The sequence below is a fragment of the Halichoerus grypus genome, chromosome 7 (genome assembly GCF_964656455.1).
Source record: "Halichoerus grypus chromosome 7, mHalGry1.hap1.1, whole genome shotgun sequence".
NCBI classification, from domain to species: domain Eukaryota; kingdom Metazoa; phylum Chordata; class Mammalia; order Carnivora; family Phocidae; genus Halichoerus; species Halichoerus grypus.
In genome coordinates, this window is record NC_135718.1 from 103,245,755 (window position 1) to 103,265,651 (window position 19,897).

Consider the following 19,897-nt stretch of genomic DNA (forward strand, 5'->3'; position numbering starts at 1 on the left):
TCCCAGAAGTTGTCTTCTCTCTCTAACATTCAGCACCTAATAGCTCTATCTTCAAAACACATCAAGAGTCTGACCACTTGCCACTTCCTCTAATCCAAGTCCCCATCACCTCTTGCCTCCATTACAATCATCATCTCCCTGGCTTGCCCTTGTCCCCTTAGAGCCTATTCTCAACACAGCAGCAAGGAGGTCATTTTTCATTGTAAGTTAGATCATATCACTTCTCTGTTCAAAACCTTTCCATAAGTTCCCATTTAATTCAGAATAAAATCCAAAGTCCTGGCCTACAGAGTTGTATAAACTCGGGCTCCACAACTACTCCAACTTCTTCGGCTCCTGCCATCACTGCTTCTGCCACAGGGGCTTTGGGGATGTTCCTTGAACAAACTGAGCACACTCCACACCAGGGCGTTGAACTTGCCTGGAATGCTCTTCTCCCAGATTATCTACCTGGTATGCTACTGCTTGCGGATCTCTCTTCAAATGTCACCTTATTAGAGCAGCCTTCCCTGATCACCCCGTATAAAATAGCTTCCCAACTATATTCCCTTTTCTCCCTTTTCCACTCCCTAATGTAAGACTAAAAGCATTGACATATCTATCCATAGCATTGACAATCATCTAATAGACTATGTATTTGTGTGTTGGTGTGTTTATTGTCCATCTCTATCCATATAATATAAAGTCCAAAGCAGGGACTTCATTTACTTTGTTTACTGGCATTATCCTCAAACCTACAACAGTCTCCAGCACAAAGAGAATATTCAATAAATATTTCTTGAAAGAGTCCAAACTCCAATAACAACACTCAGCTGACTTTAGACAGACCATGAACTCTGGAATATACCACAATTCTCACTGTTCCCTATAATACTATACACAGCTTGTTTTACTTTTATATCATCTGCCTGGCCTGTATAGTAATTTAAACTTGAGACCCTTGCTCTAAAAAAGGTCTTTTCCAGAGGGTGTATCTGGAAGTGCAGAACTCTACAACATAAAATAAGATGGGATTCGTAATAATCAGATCACACAGATAGTTTATCCTAAGCAGATAAGCCATTGTGAAAAATCATCTTTGCCCTGTGAACTCCAAGTGAAATCTACTCTTCTGGGTTTTGCTGGGCCTCCATTTTGGCTTACCCTTCATTGGCCATCACAGGATTCTTGCTTTGAATATGCTTTTTTTTAGTCTTACATTAGGGAGTGGAAAATAATTATCATCAAACCTGAGTCAGAATAGAAGACAGAATCTTTACCTTGAAGAACTCAATGAGAACATCTTTATTTTCCAGCCAAACAATATTATGAAGATATTTATCAGGAGTAGGCGGTGGGATTGCCATTGGAAAGTTATTCAGTGCTTTTATTTTTGCAAGGAGTACCTGAAAACAAACAATCAAAATAATGGTGATCAGATCCTGTGATGGGAAAGGGATAGTAGGTAAAAATTAAGAAAATCTAACAAAACTACTGTTATGTAAATTTATTTTGATTTTGACTCACAGTTTCTCTCACTCTACTTAAATTATCCTCTAAACTTTTTTGGTCCCTGTTCTTCCCTTAACTCATTGAATTTATGAATTGATATATTAACTCAATTTGAGTTTATTATCTTTATAATCCAGTTAACACTGCATGCCACTGTGTCTTAATTTCAAATCATCTAAACTTCACAGTTGATTACTGTACAATTTAATGCCACATTTTCTCAAATATTTTTCATATGTATGATTTGCTTCTCTAAATTCTTCTAATTTTGAAAGATATAGTTCCAGCTTTGTGGGCTCTCAGAAAACTTCTCTGGCTTCCCAGGTAAGAGATAATCACTTGTCTGCCTTATTCCCATGGCATCTCCTACAGATCTCCCTATGGAACTGATTACATTATAGTATTATTATTTTTACTTATCTGCCTCACCCTCCTATTATGTAACTTTTGTTGAATGTATGAATAAAGGATTAAATGAAAGAATGAGGAAAAGCCGATGGACTTTGGGGGCAATGTTGTACTAAGTATCCCAATCTCCTCAAGAGTCCATGGCACATAGTAGGTATTCAACATATATTTACTCAATTAAATTGAATTAGCTAGCTAACTCCTTATGACTATCTCCTTATGCCTTGGAAGATAATTATCTCTTTGGCTGACAACTAGGCAATCAGTATGCATTCAATAAGTAACTATTGAATGATTGATTTACCCATTACCTTTCTAGACAAACCTATAGGAAAAAAAAATCTCTCTCCTCATAAGGGCTATTATTTATTTATTTTAATTAATGGGTATCAAGCATTCAATTGAATCTGATATAGCCTTCAAAGTGATAAGTGAAAAAAATAGAATAGAAAACACAGTGTGTGTAGAGGTATAACTTGAAGAATACTGTAAAGTAGTCCTTTTCTTCTGTCTGTCAGACACTATGGAGAAATCATATTACCCATTTAGTCCTTTGCCATGATATTAATCTAAAGAGATAGAGCCTTAAGGGGGAAAGCTGGCCTGTCCCATAACTATCTCCCTTTGGGGACCATGGAGAGGGGACTATGTCCTGGGAATGACCAGAAGCACAGTGCATGTGACACTTGGCCAGGAGCTGCCAGTGATAAGGAAAAACATATGACACACAGAGCAGCTAATCAGTGGGCAACACAGACAGAATGTGGGACCAGAACTTCCATGCGGATTTTTTGGTTTTTTTGGTTTTGTTTTGTTTAAGATTTTATTTATTTATTTATTTGCCAGAGAGAGACAGCAAGAGAGGGAACACAAGTGGTGGGGAGGGCAGGGAGTGGGAGAGGGAGAGGCAGGCTTCCCACTGAGCAGTGAGCCCGATGCAGGGCTCAATCCCAGGACCCTGGGATCATGACCTGAGCCGAAGGCAGATGCTTAACAACTGAGCCACCCAGGCGCCCCAGAACTTCCATATTTCTTATGGCCTTATGCTAGGAAACAGATTCTTACAAAGGATAGAAAGAACAATCATATTTGCACAAATACACAGTCTAGATGGTAGATGTGAATAAATAGCATTAAATATTAACCATGTTTTCCTCTGTCTTATGTCCTTATTTTTTTTGCAAACACATATATCGTTTTTCAAAAGTCTATTTATCAATAACCAACGATGGTGTCTTCCCTACTCCTCTCCTCTCAGAACTGCCCCCTCCCTGATCCCCACAAAACACACACAAGTGCCGGCGTATGCACACAAGCTGATCCTTTCCCTACCGTGTTAACATTATGTGATTCCCACCTCCCATGCCACAGCTGCTAGGACTGGGCATAGCACATTCGACCAGTAGATAGAGAAGCAGAAAAATGTCGTTGAGTTTGTAGAGGGAGCCAAAAGAAGATGGCATAGAGGGCAACCCTGATATGAAATGGAGAATCTGGAAAGCTTTCTAGGTCTGCAGTCAAGTCCCTTCCTCAGGCCTGGCCACATGGTCTGGCTATTGTGGGTTCTGTAAGACACCATGTGTCTTTATAATAAATCCCCCAACCCCATTCCTCGGCTGAGCCTAACTCAGGTTGGTTTCTGTTACTTGCAGCCAAACAGTTGTGACATGGTGTACACCAGGTAGCACTGGTGCTAGCTGCCACGGGCATTAACAAGGGCTATAGGCAAAGGACAGAGTGAACACCTGACTTAATCGCCCTCACTCATTACACTCAAGTAACAATGCAGGCTTGGGGGTTGGGCCCATGGAATCAAGCCACGTGGAAAATAACTTTATTACCTTATTCATCTCGATGCCCTCATGTTTATCAATAATGCCTCTTGACCAAAGGAAATTGAGGTTTTTCAGAGCTTTAGCAATCACACTCCGGATTGCCTGCCTAGTCTTCAAAGCGATGACAACATCGCGACCCTCATGCTCTATGAGTCCTGAAGCAAATAAAACTGTTAGTAAGCAAACAATGCAATAAGCACAATAATAGCTAATATTTGTGTAGTGGTTTATAATTTCCAAAGTATTTACACAGTACCTATCATTCCTGTCTCATACAGAACTTGTGAGGCTGGGAGGACTAGAGTTATTTTCAACTCCATTTTATGGATGAGAACATTGAAAACTGGCTTCCCCCACCAACTAGGAGAAAATCACTTTCTCTGCCTTATTTCCATGATATGTCCTACATATCTCCATTATGGAACTTATTACACTGTGGTATTTTGATTTTTACTTATTTGTCTCCTGCTAAATATCATATAACTTTTGTTGGGTGAATGAATAAATGACTTAACAAAAGAGCCCCTGGACTCAGCTGGTGGAGCTTTCTGAGATCAAATCGCATATCTTGTCCTCTTTTTTTTTTTTTTTAAGATTTTATTTATTTATTTATCAGAGAGCGAGAGAGAGAGAGAAACAGCATGAGAGGGGAGAGGGTCAGAGGGAGAAGCAGGCTCCCTGCGGAGCAGGAAGCCCGATGCGGGGCTCGATCCCAGGACTCCGGGATCATGACCTGAGCTGAAGGCAGTCGCCCAACCAACTGAGCCACCCAGGCGCCCCTATCTTGTCCTCTTTAATGAACACAAAAAGTCACGAACTGGACTGTGAGTCACAACCAAAACTGCATCTCTTTCATCTTTGTACTCCTAACATGGACCAAAATGCCTGATATCTGGAAGGTACCCAGACTTTTTTCTTAACTGGCTGGTATAATGAAGGACAGTGTGATCAGGAACATAGGTCAGTGGAGCACTTGACTCTTGATCTCGGGGTTGTGAATTCAAGCCCCACGTTGGGTGTGAAACCTACTTAAAATTTAAAAATTTTTTTTTTAAAAAAAAGGAACTTAGGTTTCAATGTCAAGTACACCTTGGCTGGAAATCTGGCTCACTACTTAACCACCCATACGACTTCAGGCAATTTAACCTTTCTAAACCTTAAATCTTATAGCTTCATCATCTATAAGATGAAGATGATAATAGTATTTGCCTCATAGAGTAATCATAAGGATTAAATGAGATAATGCATATAAACCTGTTAACACAGTTCTTGACATAATTAACATTTGACAATCAGTTTTAGTAACCATTTGGGAACAGGTACTCCGTTTTACAGGACTGAATCAAGAGAACTTTGTAATATTCCATAGTAATCTAAAAGCATAATATGAGACAGCAGCTCCTAGGCCGGCCCCTAATCTTTAAAAGCACAGAAATAAAAATCTACCTATATGTAAAGGCAACAGTGGGTCCTGGATTTTCTGAGACAGTGCCAAAATTTCTAGCATATTGTCTCCAAATTCACAATTTCATTCATTAGGCCACATTCTTCCAATTTTGATTTGGAAAGTATCATCCTCATAAATCCATATGGCATCTTATAATGTGGTTATGAATACAAAGTGGTTTTATTTGATTTATTTTATACTAACTTCCATTTATGCCAGGCTCTCTCCCAGATACTTTTGCATACATTGAGAGCCTGGCCTACAGCCCCTTACAAGGAAAACAGACCCAAGAAGCTTTGTATAAAATCCTAGGGCTCCTGCTGTGTGCTTCAGCTCAAGCAGAGTGATTATAGATGCTCAAGAAATGACATCCCTTGTAGCCCCACATTCCTGAGTATCCTTGCAAGCAAAGTAAAACAAAACAAAAACACCCTTTGTCAAATGTAATCATCGTGTGTCTTTTTCTTACAGCCTTAAGGAATCTGATCTTGCCACTTTAATACACTTTCTACACTCCTCATTCTTTCTGCTATGTTCCCATAGCAAATGCAAGACTTCTTCTAACTTTCTGCAATTATCCATTGATATTCTCATACCCTCCACTAAATTCTGCATTTTTGGCATACCTGGCCTGTGTTCAATAAATGCTTGTTGTGTGAATAAATGAGTAAGTGAAGGAAAGTATGAACTTGTCTTACCTTGGTAAAATTATGGGATAATAAGGTGTGATTTCAGGAAATCAGATACTCCCAACTACCTACCTAGTTCTTTGACAGCATCTCGTTTGTTGGTTTCCAAAATTTCATATAATTTCTGTAAGAAGTTAAGAAAGACATTAATTTGTTATTACACTAACTGCATGTCTGGCTTTAAAATCTGAGAAAAAGAAGAAATCCCACTTAGTTTATGATTTGGGGGAGATGTTTAGCTCAGTTCTTCCCTCTGTGCCAATTCTGCTGCTTTCCCCGTGTTCCCACTCATATTACAATGAATAGTGTGCAGTCAGTAGCTTGCATAACAACTGGACCCAGCCCTTCTCAGAAAAGATTAGTGTGCATTCTGCTGTGCACCAAGGAGAATTCTCACAGACAGAGCTTTGTTAAGAGAGAGCCCACTGAGCAGCTGTTTGGGCAGCCAGTCTATCAGGAGCATAAAAACAAGGGGAATAATGAGAAACGATGGTATTGATTAGTTCATGTTTCCTATGGATAACTCCTGACATAACTAAGAAATAGCTCTACTCCAGGGCTAACCGTGGTTTAAGCTGTGTTCAATCATACAATGGGTATTGGTCAAATGCCCACCATGTCCCAGGCACTGCTCTTTGTGGAGCTTATTCTCCAACTTTAAATCTTTCTGGAGCTTGCACTTGGCCACACCAACAGCCCTGGCAGCAAACAACAGGCAGTTCCCTAGGATTGTCAGGTACAGATGACTGAAATCCTGCGCCCAAATAACACACAGCATAGTGCTATTTACAGGGAAGAGTAACGAACACAGTGTTATTTTACTGGATTGTTTTTTGTTTTGTTTTGTTTTAAGATTTATCTATCCATTTTAGGGGCACCTGGGTGGCTCAGTTGGTTAAGCATCTGCCTTCGGCTCAGGTCATATTCTCGGGGTCCTGGGATGGAGCCCGGGTCAGGCTCCCTGCTCAGTATGGAGCCTGCTTCTCCCTCTCCCTCTGCCCCTCTCCCAGCTTGTTCTCTCTCTGTCTCTCTCTCTCCTCCTCTGCACCCCCTCTCGTGCTCTCTCTCTCACCCTATCTCCCATAAATAAATAAAAATCTTTAAAAAAAAGATTTACCTATCCATTTTAGAGAGAGAGTGTGTGCACACGCATGAGCAGAGGGAGAGAGGGAGAGAATCTCCAGCAGACTCCCCGCTGAGCACAGAGCCCAACACGGGGCTCCATCCCAGGACCTTGAGATCATGACCTGAGCCAAAATCAAGAGTGTGATGCTTAACCAACTGAGCGACCCAGGTGCCCCTACTGGCTTGTTATCTAAAGTTTAAGTAGCTAAAGTTAAGTTTTTGCTGTTGTTTTGGTCTAGAAAAATCACATGTAATAAATCCCTCATTTTGAATATAAGAATGAGGTACACAATTTTTATTAAATTGTTTCTTTTCACTTGATAACACCAAATCAATATTGGGAAGGTGCCAAATTAATGGCTTGCCCACGGCACCCACACACCATGGCCCCGCCCTGCTTGCACAGGTGCATAGGTAGCTGTGAAGACCCCTTCAAACCAAACTGGACTGATAGCAACTCCGTAACAATGTTACAGAACGACCTGCACAAGAGAGCATAGGAACTGACTCCTACCCACACATAGAACATAATCATTAAAGCCTGGGCATACATGTGACTCCTCTAAGTGAGCTGCCACTGGTCAGTTTTTGAACCACGTCACTTTCAGAAAAAACACAAGTTTGAGATCTAAACACATCTCAAAAAAAAACATTTAAGTCTTTACTGAAGTCTCCTTTATAAATGCCAAAGGGAAATTTGTTTCATCTCTTACACTTTGAGGCAAGCACCCCCACATGTCAATGCCTTCCCCCAAACTCCTCAAAACACATTACCTCCCACCACTGACTGCTGCTTTCTTCTCTCCTCTTCCAGTTCCTGAAATCTTTTCTCCTATGAATAGCTCTATTTTCTTTCTAGTATAGCTCCATCTAGACTTTCTGTGCTTCTTTTGTCTTCTCTAATATTCAAAGTAAATCAACAAGATAGAATTCTGTTGCACATTTGATCCAATAATCGATACTTCCTTGATAAATCCAGAGAATAGTTCTCTAGCCTATCTATAAGGATGTCATGAAAGACGTTAGATGCTTTGCTAAAATTCAGCTATCCTCTTCCTATAGTGGTCCCTGATTAAAAAAGAAAATTTTAAATTCTAAAGATATTTAACAATATATCTTCTTGTATATTTTAGAAATTAAAACATTAGGGTAGGTATCTTCACAGCCTCTTTCCCTCTCCTGGATTTAATAAGGAAAGAGCCTCTCTTTCTTGGCTGAGGGCCTGAGGTAACTCACAGTCATCACAAAAAAATAGGCACAATAAGCAGAAGATATAACCCTCAGTCCATTCCTGATTTTGTGTATACACACACAATTATTAGATCTGGGCTTTAGTAATCAGGATTTAAATTCATTGTCAGATTAAAAATCAAGAGTCTCTAATGATGTACTATATGTTGGCTAACTGAACATAGTAAATAAATAAATAAATAAATAAATAAACAAACAAACAAAAAATCAAGAGTCTCACTTGGGCTGAGAAAATGCCCTTCAGCTATTGATACTGTTCACTTTGGACCCCTCATCTACACATCTGAAAATAAAAGCAAAAGTCACCAAACATGGGGCAGGTAAAACAGGATGAAAGACAAGAACCAAATGTGACAAGTGGAAGAATGAACCTCAAGGAAGCAGAACTAATACAGGAAACAAAACATTTTTAAATAAAGAGATTCAAGGGAATATCACATTTGTTTTAAAAAAGGTGGGCGGGAACCAGTTTCAATGAAAAGAAGCAATCACAGTACTTGGAGATCAAAAAGTGTTCAGTCAAAAAAGAGGAGAGAAAATTTAATAGATGGACTGAATATCAGAATGAACACAGCTACAAACTGGATTCGGAATATGGAAAATCAAGCTGAGGGGGAGGGGGTTCTCACTGCAAAGAGGTAAGACTTGGAAGTTATGAGAAACCTTGAAACAAGGACTAAATCCAGAAATTCAAGAATTTGTTTAAAATGGTGCTGAAAGAATGAAATCTTGCCATTTGCAACGATGTGGATGGAACTGGAGGGTGTTATGCTGAGCGAAATAAGTCAATCAGAGAAAGATATGTATCATATGACCTCACTGATATGAGGAATTCTTAATCTCAGGAAACAAACTGAGGTTCGCTGGAGTGGTGAGGGGTGGGAGGGATGGGGTCGCTGGCTGATAGACATTGGGGAGGGTATGTGCTATGGTGAGCGCTGTGAATTGTGTAAGACTGTTGAATCACAGACCTGTACTTCTGAAACAAATATACATTATATGTTAAAAAAAAAAAGAAGAAGAAGAAGAAGATAGCAGGAAGGGAAAAATGAAGGGGGGAATCGGAGCAGGAGACGAACCATGAGAGACTATGGACTCTGAGAAACAAACTGAGGGCTCTAGAGGGGAGGGGGGTGGGGGGATGGGTTAGCCTGGTGATGGGTGTTAAAGAGGGCACATACTGAATGGAGCACTGGGTGTTATACGCAAACAATGAATCGTGGAACACTACATCCAAAACTAATGATGTAATGAATGGTGATTAACATAACATAATAAAAAAAAATGATGTAAATGGCAAAATAGAAACCAAGGGGAGGGAATAATCAAAGAGGTGATGGAAGAAATATGGCAATCTTCTGATTATGAAAGCTCCAACAAGTGCTGCGTGGGATAATTTTTTTTTAATTTTTTTACTTTTTAAGTTATGTCTCCTACCCAAAACCCTAAGAACAAGAGTCCCATGCTCTACCAACTGAGCCAACAAGACACCCCGATAATTTTTTTAAGATTTATTTATTTATTTTAAACCATGCATGCACGTGACTAGGGCAAGGGGCAGAATAAGAGAATCCTCAAGCAGACTCCGCCATGAGCGCTGAGCTGGAGGTGGGGCTCAAACTCACACTCCTGAGATCATGACCTGAGCCAAAACCAAGAGTTGGACCCTTAACCAACTGAGCCACCCAGATGTCCCCATTTTTTTTTTTAAATCACACCTAGACACATTCTGGTAAAAATTCAGAACTCCAAGGAGGAAAATCCTATAAGCCTCTAAACAGAGAGAAAAAAGTCACCTACAAAATCACAAGTAAAATCAGACTTGTATCATCAATGCTGAAGACAGATGGCAGTATCTTTAAGAAAATAGTTTTGGACAGTGAAAAGATCAATTATGAGAGCAAAATACAAAGATTTTTTCATGTGCTAGCCCATACATCACCTATGAAAAAAATTACTTATGGGCATAATCTAGCATGATAAAAAGGAAAGCAAAAATGAGGCTCACATGGGACTCCAGAAAGGGTGGCTGAAGAATATAAGCTAAAGGAAGAGAGGAAGATAGTTTAAAAAACACTTTTTTAATTAATCCATTTGACTGTTTCCTTTAGAAGAGTCTCTTTCAAGTAGTAGATGTTTAATGATACTGATCATATTTCTTTTGTTATGAGTTGAATCAAATGATAGGTTCTACACTGAATAATATATAATCACAACAAAGTAAAGGTTGTTTTTTAGTTTTCCATGTATGGAGTCATTTATTGAAAAGAATAAAGACATAATATAATTACATAATAAAATGTAAATGTTATAAACCTTTTCTCTGTAAAAATAATTGCTCCAAAAATTTAAGATGGGGAGAAAAAGAAAAGGCTAAAGCAATATTCTAATCTCTTTGTACTTCATGGCAGAGTAAATAAAGGCTGTTTAGAGATAATAAATCAAGAATAAAATACATGTGCACATTATTAAAATTATTATGGCAAACAGTAGAGGAATTAACACAAGAGTAGTTACTATGGGGATGCCTGCCTTCAGCTCAGGTCCTGATCCCAGGGTCCTGGGATCGAGTCCTGCATCAGGCTCCTTGCTCAGCAGGGAGCCTGTTTTTCCCTCAGCGTGCCATGCTCACTCTCTCTCTCTCTCTGACAAATAAATAAATAAAATCTTTAAGAAAAAAAAAAAGAAGAATGGTTACTCTGGGGCTGTCTCTGGGAAGCCGTAGCGTGGAGGGCAGGGAGGGATACTTTTACTTCTTGAATTTTATTACTTTCAAGTTGTAAAATTCTGCATGATTATTCTCTTACCATCTTTTCTGCGTTCTCTCCTTTCTACATATATATATTTGGATTCAAAGACCTTACCCTTCAGGCCATGCAGAGCCACTGAATATTCTTTTTTCCTTTTTTTAAAGTAGGCTCCACATCCAGCATGAAGCCCAATGCAGGCTTGAACTCACAACCCTGAGATCAAGACCTGAGCTGAGATCAAGAGTCGTACTCAGCTTAAGCAACTGAGCTGCCCAGGTGCCCCCGTTACTGAATATTCTTAAGCAGAAAGTCACATGTGGAACTTGAAACATTACTCTACTAGTTTGCAGAGGGTCCTGGGTGGACAGCCTGGCATGAGGGAACCAAGTCAGGAGGTGATTCACTCCATCTTCGAGTGCCTAGTATGCTCACATCCTCATCTCCCAGTTGGTACCTACTTCATGCTGCCTGGAAATAAGGAGGGTCTTGAATGATCAAATAAATAGATAAATAAATAAATAAATAAATAAATACTACTACTACTCAGCCATTCTTCAGCACCAGCATTTCGAGTTTTCAACGTCAAATCTTTCTTCTCTTTCCCTCTCTCTTCCTCTCCACTTCAGACCTACCCTTTCTTTGAAGACTCGTGAGTTTTGATTCCTGCACCAAGCCTTTTCCAACTTGCCCTACCCTTTAGAGAGTGTTACAAAGGCAGACAAATCTCTAGTCTGCATCCAGAAAAAATAAAAATGAAGGGTAGATTTTCCTCTGTGAAGATCATAAACAAGTTTGATAAAGACACCTGACATTTAAAGAGCAAAGACTGTCCTCTGCAGCACCTCTTATAACATAATAAGCAATTGAATCCCCTTCACTTGCCACAATTTATCTGTTGGATCAAATACATGTAGAAGTAGTCTTAAAAGATATGACTACACTCAAGTGATTGTTTTCCCAATCTTGTCTCTCACCTGATATATTGATTCTCGGCTGGAAATTTGTTTTATTAAAAATTTGGTATCCTCTTGACTTTTGACATAACCTTTTGTAATACTATACATCAAGCGGAGGCGCTTTTTGATCTGCACATCTACAATATTTATCAGTAGTGGGATTATTATCTGGAACAATGAAGAGAAAAAAAAAGTGTGAAAATTTGATGAGGAAAAGCACCCTCGAAGGCAGGTGTTCTCAAAGTGTCATCTTGGGGAGCAGTGACATTACCCAGAGACTTGTTAGAAATGCACATTCTCAGATACTTCTTAGCTCTAAATTTCTCAAATCATAAGCTGAGGCAAGAGAGTGTCGTGACTAAAGAAAATGGGATTTTAAATATAAACCCTCCGAGGTTCAAGTGCGAGCTCTCCTATTCACCAGTTCTATGACTTGAGCAAGTTACTTGTGACCTTGAGGATTCTGTCTCCTTATCTGTAAAATGAGGGTAGTAATACTTAAGTACCCGAAGTCCAACGGAGCAGCCCCTCACAACCAATACAGTCAATCACAGAGACAGAATCAGGTCAGAATGCAAGGTAGATGGTGAGGAACCAGGTCACAGAGGAGGAAGGTGAGAAGAGCAAAATAACATCATAGCAAAGGAATTACAAGGGCAGAGAAAGAAGAGATTTTTAGCTGCTCTTATGCTCTCTGGCCAGAGGGAGAGATAGTAAAGAGGATTTTTACAAAGTGTTATTCCATAATGCACTGACACCCCCTGAGCTGTTCCTAAGAGGATCTAAGGTAAAAATCTCCAATATTCCTCCAAGTTCTCCAATATAGGCTTCTTTTGAAAGCCACATTGTACTGAGACAGGCTATTAGAGCACCTGACTTTATATGTGGTAACACCTACTTCACAGGGCTATTGCAATAATTTAATTAGATAATATATGTAAAGTACTCTGCACAGTTCCTGGAACATAGTAAGTGCTCAATAGAAAAAGTTAATCCTGATTATATTAATTCCTTAAGTATACTTCATGGAGATTTGTCAAAGTGTGCTGGACAGAAGTAGCAACTGGTTCACACTCTGAATAGAGTTGACTTCCACAATAACACATCTTTAAATCTGTACTTCCCTCAGAGAGACATTTCACAAAGTATTACTTCTACAGTAATCATTTTACCTTCATCTGCATCCAATCTCTGTATAAAAACTGATACCTAAGGAAGCTTCTCCTTTCCATTTTAAGACTTAGACTCATGCTGCACATCCTGATTTCTAGTGCACTTTGTGTTATGGTGGGTTTGTACCTTAGGTAGACACTCGGCTCTAAGCTCGTAAAGCAAAAATCACAAATAATCAAAATTACCCCTTAAGGCAGGGTTTATGTATACAACTCTGCATAGTAACGCTTTTGAACACCAAAGCTTGGTAACAATGATATAGAATCAAGGAAAGAACAGACAATAAAGTCTACAAGTCTGAGCATTCAAACAATTCTGCCTTTAAGATGACTACTAAATTTCATGGAGAATGGGAATAGTTGGAGGATTCTAATGAATCCCTTTTGTCACCAGAGTTTTCAGCAGTTGTTTTTTTTTTTTTTTACATTAATCCTTCATAACTTCAACACATACCAATAAACTTGTTTGACATAATAAGAATTAAAGAACTCAAAAAAAATGGAGTGGCAAATGAAATCATCTAAAGCTCCCAAGTTAAAAGCTTATATAAGACAACTTCTTTGGAAAGAAAGACAGGAGGTTCAAGAGCTGAGACTGGAAATCTGAAAATCTACCTTCAGAATCAAAACCAGAGGCGTGGAGAGAAGGAATAGTAGCTGCTACAGAGACTGAAGGACACAGCAAAATTAAGTTCCATAGGCAGTATGCTATATAAAAATGGCTTGTAGAGAAAATATTTTCATGCTTCTGCACAGTTAGGCCTTTATGAGCAAATTTTACTAAAGCCTAGAAAACTTGTTTCTGGGTCACCATGGTTCAAGTGGCACCAACATTTTCATTCTTTCACTCAACAAATATTTGATTAAGAACTTACTATATGCTAGGCACCATTCTAGAGCCGTAGGTTACATCAGTGACCAATACAAAATCCCTAACTCATGGAGAGTACATGCAACATACAGTACAAAGGTAACAAGTGCTATGAGGAAAAACTAAACCTGAAGCAGGTGGGGGAGGGGGCGTCAGGAAGATGCGATGGGAAACTGGTATGTGTGGGGGGACCACACAGGGTGATCAGGGAAGGCATTCTCTGCAAGAAGGTGAGAGGGTGAACCAGGCAGACTCCTGTAGAGAAAGCATTCCAGAAAAGACAGCTCCTTCTCTTGTGTCCTTCAAAATAATGAGGTTTCTTAACACATTTAATAGTGTAGAAAAAAAAACCCAATATTCAGAAGTGTGATGTTTTACCTTGATGAAAGGAATAAACCTGATTATTCTGAAATATCCTAGTATTACTGTAATCTGAATAAGGACGAAGTTGTCTGGTCTCAATTTGACAAAGTATATACAAAAGATATCAATGATTCCAAGAAGCATGATAAGAAAGTCCAAAGTATTCCAATATTGATGAAAATATTTCCTTTTCAAAATTACTATCTATTTAGAAAACAAACAGAATGTACATTATTTCATAGCACCTATACAGTGATGGGGGAGGGATGGGTCTTCAAAATTAACAATTCAGTCCTCAACTACAAATGAGTTGTAATCCAAAAGTTGAGTTTTAAGTTATTCATTTGGAGTTCCAAACAAATATTTTTAATCTCCAACATCAAAATCATAATTTGATTCAAAATATATATAATCTATAATGAAATTGAAATGCCAAAAGCAAGCAGTTAAAAATAGCAGTAAAGAGAGTCATTGCAACACTATTAATAATAAAGTATGAAAACAGTAATGCTGACAAATCATCTTCGAAGCATTTATCCTAAAAAGTAGTTCTTGGGACTCCTGGGTGGCTCAGTAAGTTAAGTGTCTGCCTTCGGCTCAGGTCATGATCCCAGGGTCCTGGGATCGAGTCCCACATCAGCCTCCTTGCTCAGCAGGGAGCCTGCTTCTCCCCCTGCCTGCCACTCCCCCTGCTTGTGTTCTCCCTCTCTCTCTCTCTCTGACAAATAAATAAATAAAATCTAACAAATTAATTAATTAATTTAGGTCCCATGACAAGAACCTAGCAAACCAATTTGGGTTTATTCACTTATTTGCTTTTTGCATCATTATAGAGAGTATTTGAGGGAAACAACCATTTGTATTTTCCATCTGGATTTCCATTTCTCTTGCATGTCATTGGGATTCTCTCCACTTTTATGATAATTATCTTACCTGATATCCAAGACCATGACTATTCTACTGATTAAATTATTAAACTCAGAAAATTCAAAAAAGATTACTAAAATTCCAGGATCCTATCAACTATTACAGCAAATGGCTTCTAGTATCAAATTATTTCAATATAACAGAAATAGATTCAAAGATATCTGAATTGTTCTTTTCATTGGATACATTTTATTTTAAACAGTACCTTCAGTGCTGATCGAAATATGTATAAAAATACAAAATAGTTGTTTACTGATATAAGTGCTGACACATTTAACTCTCTTGCCATTGGCCATAGATGCATTATAATAGGATAAATGTACATTACTGTTATAACATGTCCTGCATATTCAAATTCTTCTGAAAATACCACGTGATATACAAAAAGCAGAAATTTATTATTTCTGGGGAAAAAAGAGATCAATAAAATGTTAGATCACTTTAAAAATATAACAATTGAGATCTGAAGTTCAACATTTGTTTTAACAAATCATTAATTTGAAGAAGAGTATAAAAATATAAAATAAATAAGCAGAAACCTAAAGCATACTTTCTGTACATAATCATCATGGAGAAAGATAAAAATATAGCTCTTATTAATCTATATCAGGATGGGGAGCACTTTTTAAAATCAAGTCTAATAGTACATAGGAAACAAGGCAAAGATTCATTCATCAAAAGCAAGAAACAAGTAAATATAAAGAAAAATATCAGCATCACTTAAAAGTAAGAACAGGAAACATATTCTATTCAGGAATTACCATGACATATATTTTTTTTTAATTTTTCCAAACCATCCTAAGTAGAGCCTAACAAAAAGTGGTTATCTAGATATATGTCAAACCCTAGGGTTTTAATTCCTTCTATTTCTCTTCAAACTTAATACATGGAAAAAAGTTTAAAAATTATCAGGATTTGTTATGAAAGGCATGTCAACACTCAAAATTTAGTAGCATGAATTTTTCTGATATTTCTCATTTTTATATCTTTTGTTAATAGAAAAACCTTGTCTTGTCTTCCTGCTCTAAGTTCACAACTTATGATAAAAAAGAGTTTACACAAGTTAAGTAAATCTGTATCTTGTGATATTTTGGAAAATTGGTTACAGGTATTATTAAGGCCATGTTGTGTTTTTCCTAGTTATGGACATTAACAGAACCAACCCATGGCACAGATGAAATTGAGAGGAAAATGTAGGCCATGAGTTTGATATTTCTCTCCCCTGCTCAATGTTATACCCAGAAGAATATGAAAGCAGTCCAGTTTGTAATATGACCCTAAGACATGGCAATTGCCACTTAAAGAGTCCAAATATGACCAGTCCTTGTTTCTTCTTCCTACCCACTCTCTAATAGAGGTATCAACAAAGTTGCTTAAACAGAATGAAGAGAAGCAAGTGCTCTGCTCCTTCACCACTTGATCAATAAGAGTTGACCATAATATTAGTTAATTTTTTAATAAGGAAAATCAATTTAATCAATGTTGACAATGTGGAAAAGGTCGTATTATTAAGTATATTGCTATCAAAGGTTTACAATACCTACCCATACATAATAAGAGATGCCTTATCTTTATGATATTCCAAGAAAGCTAACATGTTTTTAAACTTCATAAGCCAACTTCTAGCTCTTACATAAGTTGAAACATCATAAATACTCATGAATCTAACAGAGAAAAATAGACATATATGTTAAAATAAAAATAAAGTGCTATACTTTGGGGTAATATAAAAAGGGAAAGTTTATTAAAAATGCTCTGTCCTGAGCCTCTATATCCATCCATCTACCCACCCACGGTCAGGTACAGGAAACCCCTGCTGCCTCTGTCCCTGGAACCATTCTTGACTTGAGGTAGAACATAATTAAAGCTTCTCCAGACCAATTCTTTGGGGTTCAGAATCAAGCTCCCCTTTGTCATGCCTCGCCTAGCTCCAGCCTCTCCAAGGCCCTGAAGGCCCTACCCTTCCCAAACTTTAGGAACTGATATTAGATCTCCCAGATAGATTACCAGACTGTTGAAATGTTAACTATCACCTGGCAGGATTTCCTATCATTGTTGCCCCCACAAGCTTTGTCTTGGATCATCCATTAATGAATGCTTGCCAGGACTATGACCAGATATAGACATATCTCCAAGATACTTGAACTTTTCCTATCAAATTTAATTGCACTGCCAAGGTCCATCAGTTGGGTCAATTCCTTCAAGGCTTGCTCTACCTGACTAATGGCAGGCTCCAGGCTTCCCTACCTACCTTATCCAGTAACTTAGTAAACATGATATAAAGAAAAGATAAATATAATAGTATATGAAATTACATAGGTTCTCTTTCATGGCTCCCCTAGTCTCTTATTTAATTACACTGTAGTCAGATATTCCTCCAGAATCTCCTAATGACACCAAAGTTATGAACCTTCAGTGGGAAAAAATGTAAACAAGTAAAATAAGAAGTAGATGGATATATGGATGGATAGACAGATAGATGAAGATAGGTGAGAGAAATAGATTGATCAATCTGGACATTTAACTCTCAGTTTGATTTTTTTTTTACCATATACCCATTTGATTTTGGAAATAACAATTTAAGAAGTATTATACTTACTTTCCTTGGATGGGGCAATAGGTTTTGGTTGCACCAATTAATATCCGGGCTGCCTCTACACTGAGGATTCCATCATTACACTGTTTTTCAAAGCTACTCTAAACATACAATTTTAAATAAACATTACAAAGGACCAAACATAATATAATATAATATAATATAATATAATATAATATAATATATTCTGCTTTACCTTTACATAGCCCTCACTATTAGTACTGAATTCATTATAGGAAAATATACTTTTACCAGAAAAATCCTGTAGCAGCAAAAAAATTCATTCAATTTAAATATTTACTGAATATTCATTTTTTTGCAAAGTACTATCCTGGATGCAAGAAAAGATACCAAGTTTCCTAGCTTCAGAAACTCAAAATCTATACAAGTCAAAGAGTTTTCTTTAGTAATATAAACAGCATCATAGCATCATCTTTCTGCAGCAGGATAGTGCAAAGTATTAATTCAAAGGTTAACTAATCATCTCAACCTCTTAAAGAACTACCAAGAGAGAAAAGTAAATTGTGTTTTTTTTTTCCCTTTTTGCTAGGTTTATTGTGATATAATTGACATGTAACATTGTGTAAGTTTAAGGTGTACAATGTGATGATTTGATACACTCATATATATTGCAAAATGGTTACCATGGTAAGATTAGTTAACTCATCCATTATCTCACATAATTACAACTTTTTGTGCGTGATTGTGTGTGATTTAAGATCCACTCTCTTAGTAACTTTCAAGTATATAATATAGAATTGTTATAGTCACCGTGCTGTATATTAGAGCCCCAGAATTTATTCATCTTATAACTGGAAGTTTGTACACTTTGGTTAACATCGCCTCCATTTCCCTTACCACCCAACCCCTGGAAACCACCATTTCACTCTGTTTCTATGAGTTTGACTTTCTTTTTTTTTTAGATTCCACACATAAGTGAAATCATACAATATTTGTCTTTCTCTGTCTGACTTATTTTACCTAGCATAATGTCCTCAAATCACAAATGACTGTTCTGTGGTTGAATAACATTCCATTAGATTGATAGATGATAGATGATAGATAGATAGATGATGATAGATAGATAGATAGATAGATAGATAGATAGATAGATAACATTTTCTTTATTCATCCATCAGTGGACACTTAGGTTGTTTCCATGTCTTGACTATTGTGAATAATGCTGAAAGAAACATGGGAGTAGAGAGATCTCCTTGAGATCCTATTATCGTTTCCTTCTGATGTATACCAAGTGGGGTTGCTAGAATATATGATAGTTCTAGCTTTAATTTTTTGAGGAATCTTTATATCATTTTCTGTAGTGACTGTATCGATTTACATTCCCACCAACAGTGCACAAGAGTTCCCTTTTCTCCACATCTTAGCCAACATATATCTCTTGTGTTTTGGGGGATAGTCATTCTAACAGATGTGATGTGATATCTCATTATACTTTTTTTTTCAAGTTATTTTAGTCACCTGGTGGTCATCACAAGTGCATTCCTTTATCCCCATCACCTATTGCGTTCATCTCCCTACCCACCTCCCCTCAGTTTGTTCTCTATAGTTCTGTTTCTTGGTTTGTCTCTATCTCTCTATATTTTCCCTTGGCTTGTTTTATTTCTTAAATTCCATATATGAGTGAAATTATATGGTATTTGTCTTTCTCTGACTCACTTACTTCATTTATCATTATACTCTCCAGCTCCATCCATGTCGTTGCAATATTATACCACTTCTTTATCCATTCATCAATCAATGGACACTTGGGCTGCTTCCATATCTTGGCTATTATAAATAATGCTGCTATAAACATAGGGGTGCATGTATCCCTTTAAATTAGGGGTTTTGTATTCTTTGGGTAAATACCCAGTAGTGTGATTCCTGGATCAGAGGGTAGTTCTATTTTAACTTTTGAGGAACCTCCATACTGTTTTCCACAATGGCCACACCAGTTTGCATGCCCACCAACAGTGCAAGAGTGTTCCCCTTTCTCCACATCCTCACCAATACCTG

The 19,897-nt window shown here is 37.7% G+C and overlaps 1 protein-coding gene across 1 annotated transcript in view; it reads right to left on the reverse strand.

Annotated features, from left to right (window-relative positions):
- Positions 1-19,897, reverse strand: part of SLC9C2 (solute carrier family 9 member C2 (putative)) — a 99,077-nt gene that overhangs the window by 22,851 nt on the left and 56,329 nt on the right. Inside the window, exons 13-20 of the mRNA XM_036103932.2 lie at positions 17,885-17,982; positions 16,830-16,949; positions 15,491-15,689; positions 14,374-14,562; positions 11,971-12,120; positions 5,943-5,994; positions 3,741-3,889; positions 1,260-1,385 (exon numbers count right to left, since the gene is read on the reverse strand). Coding sequence (XP_035959825.2) covers positions 1,260-1,385; positions 3,741-3,889; positions 5,943-5,994; positions 11,971-12,120; positions 14,374-14,562; positions 15,491-15,689; positions 16,830-16,949; positions 17,885-17,982 — 1,083 coding nt within the window. The remainder of the gene's footprint in view (positions 1-1,259; positions 1,386-3,740; positions 3,890-5,942; positions 5,995-11,970; positions 12,121-14,373; positions 14,563-15,490; positions 15,690-16,829; positions 16,950-17,884; positions 17,983-19,897) is intronic.